Source organism: Meles meles, chromosome 18 (assembly GCF_922984935.1).
Source record: "Meles meles chromosome 18, mMelMel3.1 paternal haplotype, whole genome shotgun sequence".
NCBI classification, from domain to species: Eukaryota; Metazoa; Chordata; class Mammalia; order Carnivora; family Mustelidae; genus Meles; species Meles meles.
In genome coordinates this window covers 42139531-42158092 of record NC_060083.1, presented here as the reverse complement: position 1 = coordinate 42158092, position 18562 = coordinate 42139531, and the positions used below count along the sequence as shown (strand labels likewise).

General features: G+C 57.1%; 2 protein-coding genes across 5 annotated transcripts; one reads left to right on the top strand and one right to left on the bottom strand.

The window, feature by feature from the left end:
* The first annotated feature begins 1064 nt into the window (after positions 1 to 1064).
* PGAP3 (post-GPI attachment to proteins phospholipase 3) lies at positions 1065 to 15297 on the top strand. Of its 4 annotated transcripts, none has more exons than XM_045986298.1 (8): positions 1065 to 1286; positions 2531 to 2628; positions 3628 to 3780; positions 11647 to 11709; positions 12338 to 12399; positions 12760 to 12896; positions 13199 to 13403; positions 13571 to 15297. In XM_045986298.1, the coding sequence occupies exons 1-8, from the start codon at positions 1106 to 1108 to the stop codon at positions 13632 to 13634; spliced, it is 963 nt and encodes a 320-aa protein (XP_045842254.1). In that variant the 5' UTR covers positions 1065 to 1105; the 3' UTR covers positions 13635 to 15297. The 4 variants fall into 4 exon arrangements, with proteins under 4 accessions (XP_045842254.1, XP_045842253.1, XP_045842256.1 ...); XM_045986297.1 differs by having other exon boundaries at positions 12742 to 12896; XM_045986300.1 differs by lacking the exon at positions 3628 to 3780.
* Positions 15298 to 15832: 535 nt separating this feature from the next.
* Positions 15833 to 17735, bottom strand: PNMT (phenylethanolamine N-methyltransferase). Its single transcript, XM_045985889.1, has 3 exons — positions 17179 to 17735; positions 16411 to 16618; positions 15833 to 16322 (listed from the first exon to the last, which is right to left on the bottom strand). Exons 1-3 carry the CDS (start codon positions 17378 to 17380, stop codon positions 15881 to 15883), a joined length of 852 nt encoding a protein of 283 aa, XP_045841845.1. The 5' UTR covers positions 17381 to 17735; the 3' UTR covers positions 15833 to 15880.
* Between the last annotated feature and the right edge of the window lie 827 nt (positions 17736 to 18562).

Here is an 18562-nt window from a genome sequence, read left to right as displayed (position 1 = left end):
ATGCTTCAATGAGATGGGTATGTCTGTGTGTCCTGGTGGTGATGTCGGGAGGAAGGAATGGATATTAGAGCAAGTATCCTATCCCCAAAGTCCTCTTCTTGATTTTTTTTTTTTTTTTTTTGGAAATAATTACATCTCAGTGTGGTCTGTATCACGTTGGTGATTTGAGAGCCCTGGGTTTAGCACCCAAATTCTTATACTGAATTAACGTTGTTCATTCATTAAAAAAAAAAAAAAAAGAAGAAGAAGAAAAAGAAAGAAAGAAAAGAAATGAGTTCTCAGCGCCTACCAGAGCCAAATTCTGTCCTGGGGCTGGAAGTAGAGTGGTAAACAAGACAGCAGAGGTCCCCACCCCCCTTGGGGAAAACATCCCACTTGTATCTTATATCACCCTGCAGGTGTTACCACCCTCAGAAACGGTGTTTAAATTGAGACTAGAAGAATAAGTAGGCGTGAGAGTATGAATGATAGAGACGAAGCAAAACCGGGAAGGTTGACAAACATGGCCCCTTGGGTCTAGCGCAGGCGCCAGATCATGCAGGACTTGTGGAGTTATGATTTTTATCCTGAGGTAATTGGGAGCTAGAAAAGCATTTAAGAAGAAAAGTCACACGGTCAAATTTGAATTTGTAAACGGAACGCGGAGTCGATGGGGTCAAAAGGAGGGGGCAGGGAGACTCGTGAAGGGGCCACTGCGACTGTCTCGGCGACAGATGATGATGTCTTTAAACCAGGGTGGTGCCGATGGAGAACTGGACAGTTCCAGGTACATTAGGAAGCGAAATTCGACGGGGCTGGTGATGGAAAAATAACCGTACTTCATAAGAGAAAGCATAGAGAAGAAAAAGGACGCATGTTGATAAAAGACCAGTTTATTTTGCTCCTTAACCCACCTGGCGTCCCCCTTCCCTTAGCCCTGTCGCCTCGATAAATGGAGATGTCAGTAAGACGAGGGGCGGGGCAGGCGCCCACAGAAATCCGGGCACTTTTATTTAAAGCGGGTGGAAGTCACCCGAGAGCAGAATACAGAACACAAGGCACTTCCGGTTACTCCGGAAGTGAAGACTTCTAAGCTCCTCCGCCGGCGGAGGGCCAGGTTGAAGGGATGGCCGGGCGGACGGCGCGGCTGGTGCTGCTAGCTGGAGCAGCCGCACTGGCAAGCGGCTCCCAGGGCGACCGCGAGCCGGTGTACCGCGACTGCGTGCACCGGTGCGAAGAGCGGAACTGCTCGGGGGGCGCACTGAGGCACTTCCGCTCCCGCCAGCCAATCTACATGAGTTTAGCAGGTAAGCCCCACCCCGCGGAAAGCCCCGCCCCTCAGCCTTGGCTCCGCCCCCTTGCGCCCCTAAACCACCTCTGAACTTTCATTTACCCCTTCTCCGTTGTGAGTGTGAATGGAGCCCCAGGGTGATCAGAGCAGCATCAGCCAGTCTTAGTTACTTTTTTATTTATTCAGTTAGGTAGGTATTTATTTAATATTCCTGGGTACTGGCCCTAGAATGACACTGAAATTGGACCCAGGGTCCTGGCATTCGGGGTCATAGTCTTCACGGGAACATTAGCCTGCTCCAGCCCAAGGGAGAGGATGATTTGAGTCCTAAAAGACCCCTAAGTCAAGCAATAGCGGCATATGGAGGAGGAAGGAATCATTTCTGGCTTTGAGACTGTAGGGGCAGTGATCATCCTTGGAACTTTCTGCGAGGGAAGGGCTTCAGGATGGATACATTAAATTTGGGCCTGTGGCCATAGTGGTCAGCTGGTGTGTGACAGGAGTCACAGTAGGTCTGGTCATTTTCACAACACTTTAAGGTGGTTACCTTTCACCCAATTTTACAATGGGGAGACTTGGAGAGGTTAAGTGCCCTGCCCTAAATCACACAGGCAGAAAGTGGTAAAGCGGAGTTTCCAGTTCTGGCCCATCTGACTACAAGTTTGTGCTCTTTACTCTGCCTTTGCATTCCAGAGGGAACAGAGAGAATGCAGGCCCTGGGCAGATGTGAGCATCTCCGGTAGCTTGGTTTACTCAGGGAGCAGGGTGCAGGGTGCCTGAAAAGAAGTATGAGAAATAAAGTTGGATAAGCAGTTTGGGGCCTCAAAAGTCAGAGGGAAGAATTTGGGCTTCATTCTCATGTGAGCAGGGTAAGATGGCAAGCATTCCTCCCCAGTGAGTGAGAGCAAAGCCTAAGTTCAGCAAGAACAAACATAGCCCACCTATCCATTGATGAGTCTGTCCAATGCCAAAGTTCTCATCTTGGTGGAAGGAGAGAAGAAACATCTCTGCTCACAGCAGACCCCCATCCCCTAAAACACACACACACACACACACACACACACACACACACCCCTTTCCTTTATGTGTGTGGCCCACCATCTCTCATACAACCAAGTGGGAAGCTAGAATTTTGAGATTTCATCTGGTTCTCTCCAACCTGCAGGCCCTTTTAGCCTGGATTTGAATTTGGGTCCCACTTGACCTCTCTCTGTACCTCCCATGATGGGGAGATCACTGGGTCCCATTTCTGTGTTTCAGGCTGGACCTGTCAGGACGACTGTAAGTATGAGTGTATGTGGGTCACTGTTGGCCTCTACCTCAAGGAAGGTCACAAAGTGCCTCAGTTCCATGGCAAGGTGAGTTGGAGGGTCGGGGTAGGTATATGGTATATGGTGACAGTGCTATAGGAGAAAGATACCCCTGAGTCAGGCAGTCTGAGCTGTGGGGTGATATGGGTTGGTGTTTAGGGCCAGTGCTATTCTCAGAATCTCTGATTTTCATATTATCAGATGGAACCAGTGAGTCTTGGCTCTGGATTTGGACTTAGAAGGTCTGGGAAGCTGTGTGACCTCAGAGTGATGGTGGACATCTTAGGGTGAATGAATGTCCACCTTGCTACACGAATGAATTTCCTGACCCCCCTCCCCAGCATGTTTTCTTTTGCTTCTTCAGTAGTAGTCTGGGTTAAAATAGTAATACCCCCTCAGATTGCTAATGCTTTTTCTTTTCTTCTTCTTCTTCTTCTTTTTTTTTTTTTTTAATTTAAACTCAGCCAACATAGAATACATTTTTAGTTTCAGAGGTAGAAGTCAGTGATTCATCAGTCACATATAATACCCGTGCTCATCACATCACGGGCCCTACTTAACGCCCATCACCCCGTTGCCCCATCCCCTGAACCCTTCCCCTGCTAGTGCTTTGTCATCCAATATGACCTTGTTCTAGACTGTTGAGGTTGACAAGAATAATTCTCCCCAGTTTGTCAGAGTAAGCTAAGGCTCAAAGGCCTGTGGTCAGTGGTAGAAGAGGAACAGATTAGGACCTCCGGTTTCTGGATGGCAAGTCTATGCTCTTTCCACCAGGCCATACCGAGCCACCTACACTGGCCTGCCTGGTCTTCCCAGAGACCAGGCTGACCGTGCTGTGAATGCTGGCCAGCACAGAGGGAGGACCTTCAGCTGGGGACTGGAGGAGAGCACAATAACCCAAACAGGGACTGGACCTGAGGCTTTGGCCAAGGTCCAGAGCTAAGGAACCAGCTGAAGACCTGTTGATGTGGCATGTCAAGGAAAAGCAGGTCGGGCTGCCTGGGGGTTGCTTGCCCCTCAGGCCCCCTCCATGTGCTCCCTTTTCAGTGGCCCTTCTCCCGGTTCCTGTTCTTCCAAGAGCCAGCTTCTGCCATGGCCTCTTTCCTCAACGGTTTGGCCAGCCTGGTGATGCTGTGCCGCTACCACACCTCCGTGCCAGCCTCCTCCCCCATGTATCCCACCTGCGTGGCCTTCGCCTGGGTAGGTAACTTGCCGGGACTCCTGCCCTACACCCTCCCCTAGGAAGGAGGATCTCTTCAATCCCCGCTCTCACCCAACAGGGCTTGCCTTCCCCTGCCTTTCTCTGTCTTTTCCAGGTCAAAAACAGCAGCTGTGGGTCCTTAGGTCTAGGGAGAAAACAGGGAGGTGCTGGATCAGACCTTACCTTTCTAGCAGAGTCCTAGGCCAGGCTGTTCGTGGGGGAGGGAAGGAAGAAGGGAGGGAGGGAGGAGAGAATTTTGTCCTGAGGGCAGAAGCCACTAAGAAACCCAGTAGGGCAGTTTACAAACACAGAAGGGACATGCGTGGTAGGGAGCATGCTTCTAGGGACCCCTCTGGACGAGTCCAAGCAACCGTCAGTCCCAGCCCAGGCCTGGAGGTACGGCAGCCACAGGACTCCACGCAGAGCTCAGCCTGGTCTTAGACCCTTCTGGAGAAACTGAAATATGTCCCATGTGAGTTTCCAGAGCAGTCTTGGAACTTCACAGTGCAACTGGGCAGAGGAGCCAGCATCAAGGGCCTGGAATCATGTGAGAAGCACGGACTAGGGTACAGCTCTGCACCATGATGACCGTGGGGAGGGTGTGAGAGTACGAGGCTGCCCTCAGAACCCCCACTGTAAACTTCTGTGCTCACTCACCTGCCTGCCACCAAAGCAGCCATTCATTTGTGTATCGAGCACCTCCCATGCCGGCACTCGGCTGAGTGCTGGAGATCCAAAAGTATCTAAAAACAGGGGGCATCTGGCTGGCTCAGTTGGAGAGCGTGCAACTCTTGATCTCAGGGTCCTGAATTCAAGTCCCACGTTGGGTGTAGAGCTTACTTAGAAAGACAAAGCAAGAAAAGCAAAAACAGGTTCCTGCCCTCTAGTCATAACCACATAAGCACACAACTAAAGGTGAAAGTGTAGTCTGGAAAAGTGTGGTGGAGGAAATGTGTGCTGTAGGGGCGTGTGAGCGGTCACTGGACCAGACGAGTATGGGTCAGTCAGGGAGGGCTTCCCGGAGGACCGGGCCTTGGAAGTAAGATCAGGATGATGAATGACTGTGCTAGGTGAATTCAGGGAGAGTTGGAGGAGTCATCTACACAGAAGATGCAGGATGTGCACACATAGAAGAGAGTGAGAACCTCAAAGGCCGGGAGGCCTGCCATGCTGGAAGCCAGAGAGTGGGTGCGAGACAGGTGGCCGGTGGGCAGGGAAGGGGGCCAGCCCGTGGAGAGCCTGGGGCACATTAACACTTTCGATCTTGACTCTCTCGGAGCCTCAGGAAGCCCCGAGGGTTGAAGAGGAGAAGGTTTCAGGAGTAGATTTGCTTGGAAAGCTCATTTTCTGGCTATTGTGGTAGCAAATAGATTAGAGGGGTGGGAGTGGTTGCAGGGCCTAGGAAGTTTTAGTAGAGGGCACAGTAGCTAGATTGGGGTGGGGCATGGATCTTGGGAAGGGAGATTTTAAAGAAAACTGGTTTGAGCTATGTTTTGAGGTGGTTAACATTTTTTTTAAGATTTTATTTACTTGTGAGAGAGAGCGGCATACAGGACTTAGCGGGGAGGGGAGATGCAGAAGCAGCCTCTCCGCTGAGCATGACCCGGGCTGAAGGCAGACGCTTCATCAACTGAGCCACCCCACGTGCCCCAACATTTTTAAAAATTTCTTTCTGGGGCAACTGGGTGGCTTGGTTGTTAAGAATCTGCCTTCCGCTCAGGTCATGATCCCGGGCTCCTGGGATCGAGCCCACATTGCGTCTATCTCCCCCCTGCTCAGCGGTGAGCCTGCTTCTCCCCCTGCCTCTCCACCCCCCCACCCTTGTGTTTGTCTCTCACTGTCTCTCTGTCAAGTAAAGAAATAAAACCTTTTTTAAAAAATGACTTACCAAACACACACATAGCTCTTACTGTATGTCGGGGACCGTTCTAAGCAGTTTATAAATATTAATCTCCTTAACCCCGTAATAAGCTTGTGAATAGGTGGTACTATTACCCAGAGTTTACAGCTGGAAAACCAAGGACTGAAAAAGTAAAGTAACCTGCCCCAGGAGCTGGGCTTTGAACCCAGGCTGAGTTTGCACTCGTGTCATCTTGGCCAGGCTGACGCGCCTCAGCAGGAGGGAGGAGAAGGGGTCTAGGATAGAGCCCCGAGGGCCCCCAAGACATAAAGGTCAGACGAATCCGCGTGAGCCAGCAACAGAGACAGGAGTGGCTGGAGGGGTAGGTGGGGAAACTAGGATATTGTGTGGGAAGGCCTGGGATAGGAGCAGGTAGGAGCAGGTAAGCGGTTCTCTGGAATTCTGCTGGACAGTCAAGAGACCTGAAGGACACCCCTGCATCTGGCCACCCCAGGGTCTCTGAGGACCTTGGGAAAACTGGTAACACTGGGGTACTGAGAAGTCCAGGCTGAGCCTCAGACTTAGGAGACGGGGATTGGAAGGAGGGCGGGGGGAGGCTGTTAAGTTTCTGGGAAATGTCGACCCTCCCTAATATTTTCTATTTAACAAATATTCATAATAACTGTTATGAATTACATAATAGGCATTGTCCTAAGTACTTTACGTATATTTTCTCATTCAATTCTCACATGACCACTGTGCGCTCTGAGCAAGGTTCTGAGTAGGAAAACCTGGTCCAAAGTCAGCAGCTCACAAGTTAGTGACTGGGGGAGACAGGCTGGCATCCAGGACTGGCTCCAGGACCATAGAGGGCTTAGCTCCTCTTCTGGGCTCTTTCCATATACCAATAAATGTCTGCTGAGTATTTGCTATGGATAGAGACCAGGGTTAGCGCTGGTGGGAACTGAGGCCCCTGCCCCAAGAAGCTGAGCCCTGGGGAAGGTGTGGGTATGGCTGGGCCCGGAGGGCAGAATGTGGGCAGAGCCCTGGCAGCAGTAAGGTCAGGAGGGAGACCATGTCCTTTAAGTGGAGAAGTCTGTCAGAGAAGCCTAGAAAGGGGACAGGCTCCATCAGGGACTCAAAGGCCTGATCAGGCTTAGACACATACACATGAGGGGAGAGGAGGTTAGATTTCTGGATCTCAGGCTGGAGGCACGGCAGGAGCAGAGGGGCGGAAGGTGGGGGAGGTGGGACAGCCACAGGCAGCCTTGGAAAGGTCAGTGGGGCACAGTGTGGCTGGGTGGAGAGGAGTGGAGGGAGGTAAGGTGGCACAGAGAGGCCCCGAGTGCTGGGGGGCAGGGATGCTTGTGTAGGCCGGGGCCTGGCATCCGCTTACCCTGTCCTGGCCATGGGTGGCCTGGAACCACCACTTCCTGTTCAGGCCTCTCTCAGAGGAGGAAGTTTGGTCCTGGCCAAGAAAGCAGGAAGGGCAGAGAAATTGAGGAGGGTACACCTGTCTCCTTTCCCTGGGGGTTCTTCCAGGGTCACTGCTGTCTGGGCCCACAGCCTGCACCCCCCCGCCCCCACCCCTACTAAAGAGCGCTGGACAGCCCTGCCTGACCTGCCTGACCTCTCTGAACAAAACTGAGCGCTGCCTTGGATAGACCCATGGGTCTGGGGGGAACTCAGAGGATCCCAGCCTTTGCCAGAGGTCACGTCACGACTCTCATCTTGATCTCCCTGATTCTTGGGTCTTTGATCTCGCTGGTGTCTGCCACTCAGCTTCTTTCTCCGGGAGGGTCAGGCCTGCTGGTATCCCGCAGTCCAGTCTACTGAGGACCCTTAGGGACAGAGAAGGAGATGTCAGGTTGAGACAGGGCAGATTCCTAGGGATTGTGCCTGAGGACATCTTACAGGATATTGGGTTCTGGAACATGGAACCCCCACATGCTGGCACCCCTCAAGGGAACGAGTCTTGGTGCCCACACTCCCTTTGATTTTATGCTTGATCTTTACACTTGATCTTTAGCCCCCTGTGCCCATGTTTACGGGAGGGAGGGATCCTGACCTGAATGGAGGGTGTGCCGGTGGACTTTGTCTAGGGCTGGGTCTTCTGGAGTGAGTGAGGCTCCTGATTGCTGTTGGGGTAGGATTGGAAGGCCTTTTCCAGGTTAGGTCTTGGGAGAGTTGTCTCTGTCTTTTCCCCTGGGAAATAAGGACCTGCTCCCCCAGCAGGGCTGGCGAAGCTTTGGCACAAAGGAGTAATCTCTGCCTTGACATCTGGTCCTGGCTTGGGCTGGACATCAGCCAGGCTTTGGGAGAGCCTGCCAGAGCTCTTTGACTTCTGGAAACTGGGGGTGCCTGCTCTCTGCAAAGTCAGGAGGCCAAACCAGTTCCCCACCTTTCGTCTAGTAAGGAAAGATTCTCAGAAGTAGAGGGGAGGGAGAGAATGAGGGGCCCGGAGAGCCCAGACTGTCCCTGCAGGTTGATGGATGGAGGTGGGCACTGACTGCTCTGCCTCTGCTGCAGAAACCACGAGAAGAGACAGGTTGAGCCTACAGCAGGATGATGGTTAGACTTCAGGAAGGACTTCCCACTGGCCAAACAGGAGCCAGTGCAACAAAGGCAGGAAATCAAGGAATCCTTTTTGATGGTGGAAAAAGCTATCTTCCTCCCATCTCATCCACCTCTTCCCCTCTTCCCTCTAAAGAGGGAGGTGGGGCAGGGTTGCCCTGCCTGAGGCAGGGGTCGAGACCCTGTGGCCTGTTGGAGGGGGGGAGGCCAGGATGGCAGCAGGCATCATATTTAACATTCTGCCTCCTCCACTTCTGAGACACCAAGCTATTTAAAGAGCCACATGTCCCCACCGTCACGGTGTCAGTGACAAGCCCCGAGCACTGGGGCTTAGCACTGGGGTCAAATTCCTGACAGATCTGGCTCATTTGGCATCCAACCAGTTTCACGGCTGTGATATATTTGTCTCAATTTTCTTATTTTCCGACAGACTGAAACAGTCTCCTGCTCTCCCTCCTGGAGCCTTCCCTGTCCCCCTCCATTCCCACCCTTGTTGGCACCCTGCCCCTAGCCTCCCCCTTTCCTCAGTGTTTACACAAAGCTCCCAGTGCCTGCTGGGCAGCCCAGCGCCTTCCCGGCCTGGCTGGTTGGCCGATTACCATCGCCCCCCCCCCCCCCCAGCTTGGTGGAGGAGTCCGGGAGCAGCCACACACTTGTGTCTTTCCGAGCCTCTCCCTTCCTTCCATGTCTGTCTGTCCTTTTCACTTGAGTCTTGATTACAAACTCCACGTGGAAAGAACTAGTATCTCTTCCCATGAATCCTGGGGGAGACTGACATTTAGGGACCCACTGTGTGCCAGTGGCCACAGCAGCACCTGTCCAACGAGTGGCTTCTCTCTGCCAGGCATTCTGCAGACAGCATCTTCAGGACCCTCTCGTGCACTGGGTATCTTTATTAAGCCACTCTGGTAGATGAGACAGCTGAAACTCAAGAGATTTTATTGGTTCGAGACCACAGAGCTATTTTAGGGACTGAGGCAGAACTTGAACTCAGGGCCAATCTTATTATGGAGGCTGTGGACATTCTGCCCCCAGCATGAACAGTTTTGGGGGAGGGGTCACCACGGGGAGACCACCTCTTTTCTTTACCTGGACTTCTCTGGCCTTTGGGAAGAGCGGAAGGCAAATGGCCTCTTTGGCCTCAAGTCTGTGGAGAGATGTGAGGGTCCCATTCTGGTCAACAAATTGGGAAGAAACGCCCTGTCATGTTTGCCCTGTCCTGGGCTGTACACTGCACTTGTATCCCTCATTAAATCTTTGTGAACCTATGATCATTCCCATTTTACAGATGAGAAAACAGAGGCCCAGCAAGGCTAAATAACTTGCCCAAGGACACATGGGAAATGCAGGGCCAGGATTTGAACCCTGGCAGCCTAACCCTGGGGGATGCATTCTGTTGTTTTTTTTTTTGTTTGTTTTGTTTTTTTAAGATTTTATTTATTTATTTGACAGAGAGAGAGAAGGAAGCAGGCTCCCTGCTGAGCAGAGAGCCCTATTCAGGGGTCGATTCCAGGACCCTGAGATCATGACTTGAGTCGAAGACAGAGGCTTAACCCACTGAGCCACCCAGGCACCCCCGGGAGTTGCATTCTTAATGACACTTCTCTCCCAAGTCTGAGGAGAAGGTCAGAAGAGGAGTCCCTCATGATAGGACAGGGTCTAGGGGAGAGAGGACTTTTCAGGGGTGCAGAGTCCAGGCTTCAGGTGGGTGTCTGTAAGTGGAAGGCCCCCTGGAGAGGCAGTTGAACTGGGCACCAGGTGGCTCTCACTCTGTCAGTGGAGCTAAGCCCTGGTCCCATGCTGTCCCCCAGCCCAAGAGCCACCACTTAGCTCAGTCCTCTTGTCACCTCTCCCTTTCTGCTGTGGGTGACAGGGAGGCCTGGTTGGTTGCCAGTCCCTGCCACCTTCCCCTTCACCTCCCTCTCCTACTGGCTCCAAGGCCACTGCCCTCTCTGAGGGCGTCCCTATTTCTGGCCTGCCCTGGGGCCCTGCCTCCAGCCCCAAGTCTGCTCGTCACCCCACGCTGACCCTGAGCCTCACAGACCTTTTAGGAGCAGTATCTGAGAAGCCACTCCATGCTGTCCCTGCTTCCAGGCCATGCCTCTTATACCATCTCTGGGGAAGGGACAGCACCAGCAATGGGGACTGGATGGCCATCTCCAAAAGAGCACACAGCCTGGCATGGAATAGTCCCCCGATGTCGGGGCTGGAGAGGGAGGAAGGGTCACTTAGGTTAGGCCCTGATGAGTCACAGGAGGAAGCTCAGGCCGAGGGCAGGGCCTTTGTCCAGGTCATGGGGAGCATAAGCTGAGAGAGAGACTCAGCCTAGGACCCAGGCCAGACAGGCTCACATGGGGCTACCTGAGCCTCCAGAGACTTCTACTACTGCCTACCTTTGCAGAGAGCCTGGCCTGCCGCCACCCCTTTGCTTTTCCCGTGCTCTCATAAGCCCCTTTGGACCTGCAGTAAAGGACCCATCCTGCTGCCTGGCCTTCCTGCTGTGGGACTGGGCAGAGAGGCTTCCTCCTGCCAGTTTTCCTGCTGTCCTGGACCCAAATGAGCAGCTCCTGGCCTTCACCCATCTCAGGCAGGCTTGTTCCCCGCCTCAAGGGCACCCCTCCCTGTCTCCAGTGCATCCCAGGCCAGACCTCTCACTGCCTGTCTTTTCCCTTTGACGGGCCGTCCCTGGTTTCCCAGTGTAGGAGCCTCCCCGCCCACCCCCAAGCCCACCCTTCTCTCGGTGATCTGGGCGTCCACCATGGGTACCGCCCCAACTTCCACAAGACCCAGGACTTATTTGCAAGAGGTTTTGTGCTGCCTCCTTGCAGTTAATTTCCAGGGGAAAGGCCCCAGACGTGCTTCTGGGCCGTGCCCACCACAGCCCCTCCTGCCTTCTGCTCCTCCCAGAGCTTGGGAGCAGCAGACACTGGTCTGGCGGGTTGGGCCGGCCCACCCAGGAGGAAGCTGGGCTCCCCGGGCCAGCCTCCTCCGTAGAGACTTGGCCCCAGTGGGATCAGCTCGATCTCCCTGCCTTGCTTGCTTTGCTCCCGCCACGCCCCAAGCTGGCTCGAGCCCCTCCACCCCACCCACTTCATTCCCGCCCCCGGAGGCTGAGGTCACCAGCTCCCCTGGCCCGGGCGGGGCTGTCATCACCTGCCGGTCGGGGGAGGAGGCGAGGCCCCCCGGGGGCTGTTGTCTTAGTGATTGAGTAAGCAGGGAACTTGGCTCTGCCAGAACTGGTTCCTAGGCCAGGCCGGAACCTGTGGAGGCCCCAGCCCCCGTGGCCTGGGGGTCAGGGTGGCAGCCAGCTGAGGGCACTGTTTGGTTTTGGGGGGGGGGGGCTTTGGAGGCAGGGGGAAGCATGTTTCTGTGCTCCAGAGTGAGACCCATGTGGGTGCCCTAGGGCTTCTCCCCCGCTCAGGACACCGTGCTTACTAGCCCCTCCCTGCAGGTCTCCCTCAATGCTTGGTTCTGGTCCACAGTCTTCCACACCAAGGACACCGACCTCACAGAGGTGAGCGCCCCTCCTGCTCCCCCTCCTGTGTGGGGCAGTCCCAGAGGACCCCAGAAGGGGTTGAGGTCTCTTAGGTTTCCTAGGGACTCCATCACAGAGCCCTTGCTCCGCCCCAGGCCCTTTTAACCTCTTCGTGCACCTGAGCCTCCCTTGACCCTTGGGAGGCAGGTGTGAGCACTGGCTCTTAACAGATGAGGCAGCTGAACCTTGGAAAGGCCCAATCGCCTGCCCAAGGTCCCCCAGCCAATGAGGGAGCCACTGGGACCTGGGCCCACAGCTGTGGGACTCCCCTGCGCTCTGCTTTCTGTGGCATCCTGGAGCCCTGGTGGGCACCTCCCCAATGCCCCCAAAGCCTTGCTGCTGCGGACATTTTAACAAGTTCTATAATGTGACTACAGGGGTCTGACCATTAAATTCAGGAGTGAAACAACGACAGACAGAGGGAGCGCGAGACATTGACACCACCCCCCAGCACCCCCGCCCCATCACGTAGGCCTAGGACTTCCAGACAGTGCCTCCGCTGCCCCACCTGGCCCCCTGCACCCTATCCGTGCTGGGTCCTCTCGGGGCCCTGCCCACCTCCCCCTCCTTTCACGCTGGCGCCTCATCCAGCTCTCCCTGTCCTCAGAAAATGGATTACTTCTGTGCCTCCACCGTCATCCTACACTCCATCTATCTGTGCTGTGTCAGGTGAGCCCATCCTGGCCCCAGTAGGGGCAAAATCAGGCACTGGGGGCAGAACCGGGTGGCCTCACCCATCCCTAGGGGTGTTCCCCCCCACGCCCGGGGCCTTGCAGCGCAGCACACACAGGCATGCGCACACGCGCGTGCGCACACACACACCCTCCAGGCTGCTCTGGATGGGGACTCTGGGGTAGAGCGAGTGGCCCTGGCCCTTTCCAAGGAGCAGTTGCACTTGGTCCCAGGCCCCTGGGAGGAGGAGGAGGCCAGTGGCTTCCCCATACTGACGCCAGCGTGAAGGGCTGCTTAGGGAATGCTGCTCTGGGCACGGGCCACCCTCCACCTGAGCAGCTCTGGATGGCGGGGCAGGACCGTGGGGCTGCAGCGTCCAGCCGTGGTCAGCGCCTTCCGGGCCCTCCTGCTGCTGATGCTGACGGCGCATGTCTCCTACCTGAGCCTCGTCCGTTTCGACTATGGCTACAACCTGGCGGCCAATGTAGCTATTGGTGAGGCAGGAGGAGGGACTGAGGTCCCAAGGGGTTGTGGGGAAAGGGGGGCACCTGGACCACGTGTAAAACTGCCGGCCTGGGGTGCAGGTAGGGATTTGGTGGTGTTCCCAGAGAAGGTTCTAGAGAGGCTCTTAGGGTGGGGGAGGGGGAAGGAACTTGGGGTGGGAGAGGGGAGGCTGGGAGGAGAGTTGTAAGATGGCCCTGGGGTCAAAGAGCACGAGGATAGGGGAGGCTTTGTGGGGGGCGGGGCAGAAGGAGGTGCAGGCAGTGAGCCTCTCCCCACCCCCACCCGTGCGCAGGCCTGGTGAACGTGGTGTGGTGGCTGGCCTGGTGCCTGCGGAACCAGCATCGGCTGCCTCACGTCCGCAAGTGCATGGTGGTGGTCCTGCTGCTACAGGGCCTGTCCCTGCTCGAGCTGCTCGACTTCCCACCTTTCTTCTGGGTCCTGGATGCCCACGCCATCTGGCACATCAGCACCATCCCCGTCCATGTCCTCTTCTTCAGGTGGGTACTACTCGCCGCCCAATGGGCCCCTTCTTTGTGTCCATCCTCACTGGCTTCTTGGAGGAGACTGAAGCCTCTGTGCACGGTTCACCCCTGGCTTGCCCATGCTCTCCCCCATGGGGTGCTTTCAAAACCAGACCTCAGCGGGCTCCTCCCTCTGCCCACAGCTTTCTGAAAGATGACAGCCTGTATCTGCTGAAGGAATCGGAGGCCAAGTTCAAGCTGGACTGAAGGCCCTGGGAGTGGGTCTGCCCCGCTGGGGATCCTGCCCTCTCCCTGCTGGCTCCCCTTCTCCCCAGAATCCTTGAGACGATTTTTTTCCTTTTAGCATCTTGAACTTGGATGTGAAGGGTATGGGCCCAGAATCATGTAACTGCCCATCACATCGCTTGCCCCGACATGACCCTCACAGATCTCAGGGTCTGTTCAGGCTTGGCCTGTCAGCATCTGGGGTTGGAGCATGGGCAGCGCCTCTGGTTCCTGGAGAAATGGAGTGGAACTGTGTTCTTAGCTCCGCGGAGAGGGGAGCTGCCTCCCCATCAGCCTCTTCCTCACATCCCTCAACGCCTGGGTGCTTCCCACACCTGTCTGTCTAGCTGGGAGACAGGCCTTTGGGAACACAGTGGGGGGTCCTCCATCTCTTACCCCCGCCCTCCTTCAGGGCACCACTAGGTGGCAATAGACTCTTGCTCTTTGGCTGCCCAAGTTTCCTGGCAGGTCTCCTCCCCATGGGATCTCGAGGGACCAAGCTGCTGAGATTGGCAAATGGTCTCATCCCGACTGTTGCCTCAGCCAGACCCCCCAGAAGACCTCACTGCATTCCGCCTTCGGGGCCAGAACCCCAGAGAGCTCAGGACAGGAGTCCCTCTGGCTCCTTGGCTGGTCTCCTGGTCAGAAGCCTGCACATGAGTGTGTAAGGGAGTGTGAGCTAGACTGATGCATAGGTGACAGGGTGGGGGGCACGGGCCTGAGTGTGTGGGCTGCTGGGTGGGACAGCGGGTGTGAGCACGTGTGGAGGGTGGGGCGGGCTGTGAGTGGTTTGAAAGTGTGTGTTGCAGGACACATGGGTGAGTGTGGGGCAGGGCAGTTTGCAGAGACTGGGTGTGAGGTGAGTGTGAGTGCCGTGAGTGTGCCACGTGGCGGGGGACGGGGGAGGTTGGAGGAAAACAGGTGCTCCGGTCACCATCACCGTCTACTGCGTGCGGCTCCGCACGGGACAGCAGGCCAGACCGAGAGCCCGGACGTCCTCAGGGGCTGGCTCGGTGGGGTTTGGCTGTCCAGACTGCATGTGTGTCTTCCTGTCTGTTGCCCCCACTTTACAGCTGCCCTCCAGATCTCAGAGGACCCACACACAACTCAGATCACCCTCCAGAACCAGCCTCTCGGGAGGCCGAGGGAGGAAGGGCCTCTCCAGCCTTCCTGTCCGTCTCCTCTGCTAGGCTTGGTTGGCCTCCCCCTCTCCCCATGCCCTCCCCGCTAAGCCTCTCTGTCACAGCCTGGACCTTGGGGGGCAATCTGAGGGAGTAGCACAGGCGAAGGCCTGTGGCTGGGTCTGGTTTCTGGCCTTCCCAGAGGCAGGCAGGGGCCATGCTGTATCTGTACCCCAGTAAAGGTGACCCCTGCTAGCTGTCAGCAGCCTGAGTACATTCTTGCTCCGCAAGGATAGCATGTGGAGCTCCAGAAACTTTCCATCCAAAGGCAGTCTCTGTGATTGGAGCAGGGAATCTGGATTCTTGTTCTTTCCCTGCCCCCTTGTCCCTCCCTGGGGTGTAGAGGTGCTATGCTAGGACTCCAGCCGCAGACTTGGGTGGCTCGTGTTTCTTTTGATATTGAGAACTATTTTAAGATAGGAGGGTAGCAAGGGACATTCTTAATAAACCAATTCTCAGCCTCACCTATCCTTGTTTGTGTGAGCTCCTTTGTGTGAGTAGTGTGGGCCGGAGGGAAGGAGCAGACAGCTGGCTGGAGGCAGTAGGCAGGTGGGGTCTCTACCTAGGCACGTGGGGGTGGGGATGGCGTGGGGGTGGGGATGGCGGGGAGCAGATGCAGAGCTGGGGGGAGTGCTCTGGGGGAGGGAACTGGTGCCTGGATTGTCACTCCCTCCCCCTGTACTCTCTACTCAGTCTCCTGATTATCCCTCTCTCCTCCCCTTCTGGTCTAATAAACTAGGCTCTGCCGCTAACCTTTCTTAGCTTCACCTGCAAACAAGGCAACAGGACCTGCTGAGTGTGAGGACCGAGTGTGCCTCGTTCAGCAGATGCTGAACGAGCTCCCTCTGGCCTGGGCTTTCCTTAGTTTGGAAAGAATGAGTGGTAAAGAAACCTACTGTCATGGAAGCTTCTGGAAAAAAAGGCTAGGGTTGGTGGCTTCCACAGCCCCACAAGCCCAGAGACAGCCACAGACAAAGCTGACGCTCAGCAGGAGGAACTTCTTTATTTGCCACCTCACATCACAGGGGATCTGGGTGCACCGGGCCTTCACACCGCCACCTTCTTCTGGGCCCAGACGAAGAAGATGCCCTTGACATCGTCTACCCCTGTCTGAAGGCAGGCAGGCATGACGTAGGTGCGCAGGTCCCGCACCTCATAGCCGCTGCGGACCAAGGCCTCCGCGACCTCCTCCTTCCCCACGGGCACCACCGCCAGCCTGGCCTCCCCAGCCAGGTACCATGACTCCTCCAGGGCCCCAATGAGGAGGAGGTGCCCCCCAGGCCTCAGCAGGGTGGTGATGTGGTCCAGGGCCCTCTGGAAGCTGGCAAGGTCCGGGCTCACGGCCTCCAGGCAGAAGGTAGAGACCAGGGCATCGGCAGGCAGGGGCGCCGGGCTCCCAGCACCCAGCGGCTGGGGCTGGTGCACATCGATATGCAAGACCCGCTTCACCCTGGCTCGCAGCTGGAGCTCCTTCTCCTGCCAGGACTCCCTGTGCCAGGGCAGGACCAGGGCTCAGGGCCACCCCACGCTCAGTCCTCGGTTGCCCCCCACCCGCGCTGCACGGGCAGCCCCCTTACCCCTTGCCCTCGATGAGGCAGACGTGCTGACTATAGGTGCTCCAGTCGAAGGCGCCTGGCTCCTCCCGCAGCCAGAGCCCCAGCTCCTGGCGGTTCACCTCCAGAAAATCTGTCAGGGTGATGTCCTCAAAGTGGGCGCAGGCACTGAGCAGCTGGTATATGGTGGGGCCCGAACCAATGTCGATGAGGCTGTGTCCTGACACCTCACCTGGAGTGGGGGGCAGCGGAGGAGGGGTCCTGTGCCAGCCCTGTCCAGGCTCCCCCGCCTCAGACCCTCCCTCCCTCACTGGCCTCTCCCAGTTGTCCTCCCTTCCTCCAGAAGTGTGCCTCTCTCTGGAAAAAGCATTAGCTAACCTGGGTCTGGGTCCTGGCCCTGACACCGACTGGCCAACCTTGGGAAAGGGACTGGACCCCTCTGAGATTCGATTCCGCATCTGTACGACCGTCCCTACTGTGAGGCTTAGGTGGGGAAGTCCTGAGGTCCCTTGCAGTTCCTGCCAGGGGCTTCTCTTCCCTCGCCCATCTCCGCCTCCCTCTCTGTCTCGGGAGGTCTCTGGGGTCTCTTTCCTGCATCTGCTATCTCACTCCCAATGCCCTCTCCATGGGTCTCTCCTCTGCGCCCTAAGAGATACTGCTTCTCTTCCTCTTCTATTTTCGCCTCTTAAATACCTATCTCTGCTTCTTGGTTCCCATAGGGCTCGCTCACGTATCCCCGTTTAGCTCCCCGATGACTTCTTGTCCTCTGGGCCTCAGTTTCCCCGCGCTCACCCGTGGCGAAGGTCTGCGCTAAGCAGCGCAGCTTCCAAGGCCCGACGCCATCCGGGCGGCTCAGGTCCCCCCGAGGGGGCGCGTAGTTGTTGCGGAGGTAGGCGCGGGGCTCGAAGCGCTGGTAGGCCGAGGCGACGGCCGCCCGGCCCGGGTCGGAGTCCAGGGTCGTGCCCGCAGCGGGATTCGGGTCTGCCTTGCTCATGCCGCCGCCGTCGCCCGTGCTGTCCTCTCTCGCCTCGCCGCCCCTTTATCTGCTGCGCGACTCCCCGCCCGACCCTCCACTGCGGGGGCGGCGGCCGCGCCAGGAGCCGCCCGGGGCTCCGCGCTGCATCTCCCCCAACCCATCCATCTCCCTTAGTGTCCGAGCAGCAGACACTCGCGGCGCGTGGGGGGCGGTCTGGGCCTGCCTGCCACCGCCCCCACCCCCCACCCCCGGCCCCGGCTCCGCAGCTGCTCCCGCAGCACCCCTTTGCCTCATCGGACCTGGTCCAAGCCAGCTCCGTGCCCCCAGGACCCTTAGATCCCTGTCCCGCTGGTAGGCAGCTCCTCCCGTCGCTCTCCGCCGGCTCCCCAGCCATTCATTCACCCTCTTCCCCCACCACCCCATCCCTCCTCTCTGGCCAGGGTTCGAATCAGCCCCCTCCCCGCGCCCTCGTCCCCGACCCCGGGCCCAGACCCCGCCCCGGGCTCTCCTTCCTCAGGGACATCCCGTCCAAAATCCACACCTTTCCCTGGTTAGGTCACCTCAGCTGCCCCCCCCCCCCGCCCCTCCTCCAGCCCTTTTCCGTCCTTTCCTACCAACCCCTGTCCCCCAGGGCCCTCCACCCCCACCCCCACCCCGGAAAGGACAGTCCGTTCTGGCCTCTGCCGCGGTCGCCCGGGGGCCCCAGAGCGGAGCTCCAGCCCCGCCCGTCCGATGGCACCGGCGATAGGGGATGCGAGCGGAGCTAATGCACTTAACCAGCGGAACAACAGGGCCTCCCCGCGGCCCCTGCGGGCTCCGAGCCGCTTATCTGGGGGCTTCCCGTGAGCAGAAGTTTCGCGTGGTTCTGGCCACGGCCTTGTCCGGGTCGCGTGACCTGCGGGGAGGGCGGATAGTGCAGGCGTTCTCCCGGTGTCCCCGGGCCCCAGAGGGCATAGGCTGGGCTTTCTGCACCAAGGGATTTGGGGTTACATCAGTCTGGGGTCTCTGACCCCTCTCCTCCCCAGCCCACACTGCATTCCTCTCTTGGGGAGGGGGCCAGCCCAGGTCCTGCTTGGCACTCCAGGTCAAGATGCTGGGGCCTTCCCTCCTATTCTCCCAGATGGGAGGTGGATTCCATGGGGGCATCTCCGTGGTCTTCCTGGAGTTGGACCACTCCAGGCCAGTCCACTGTCGCTCTGC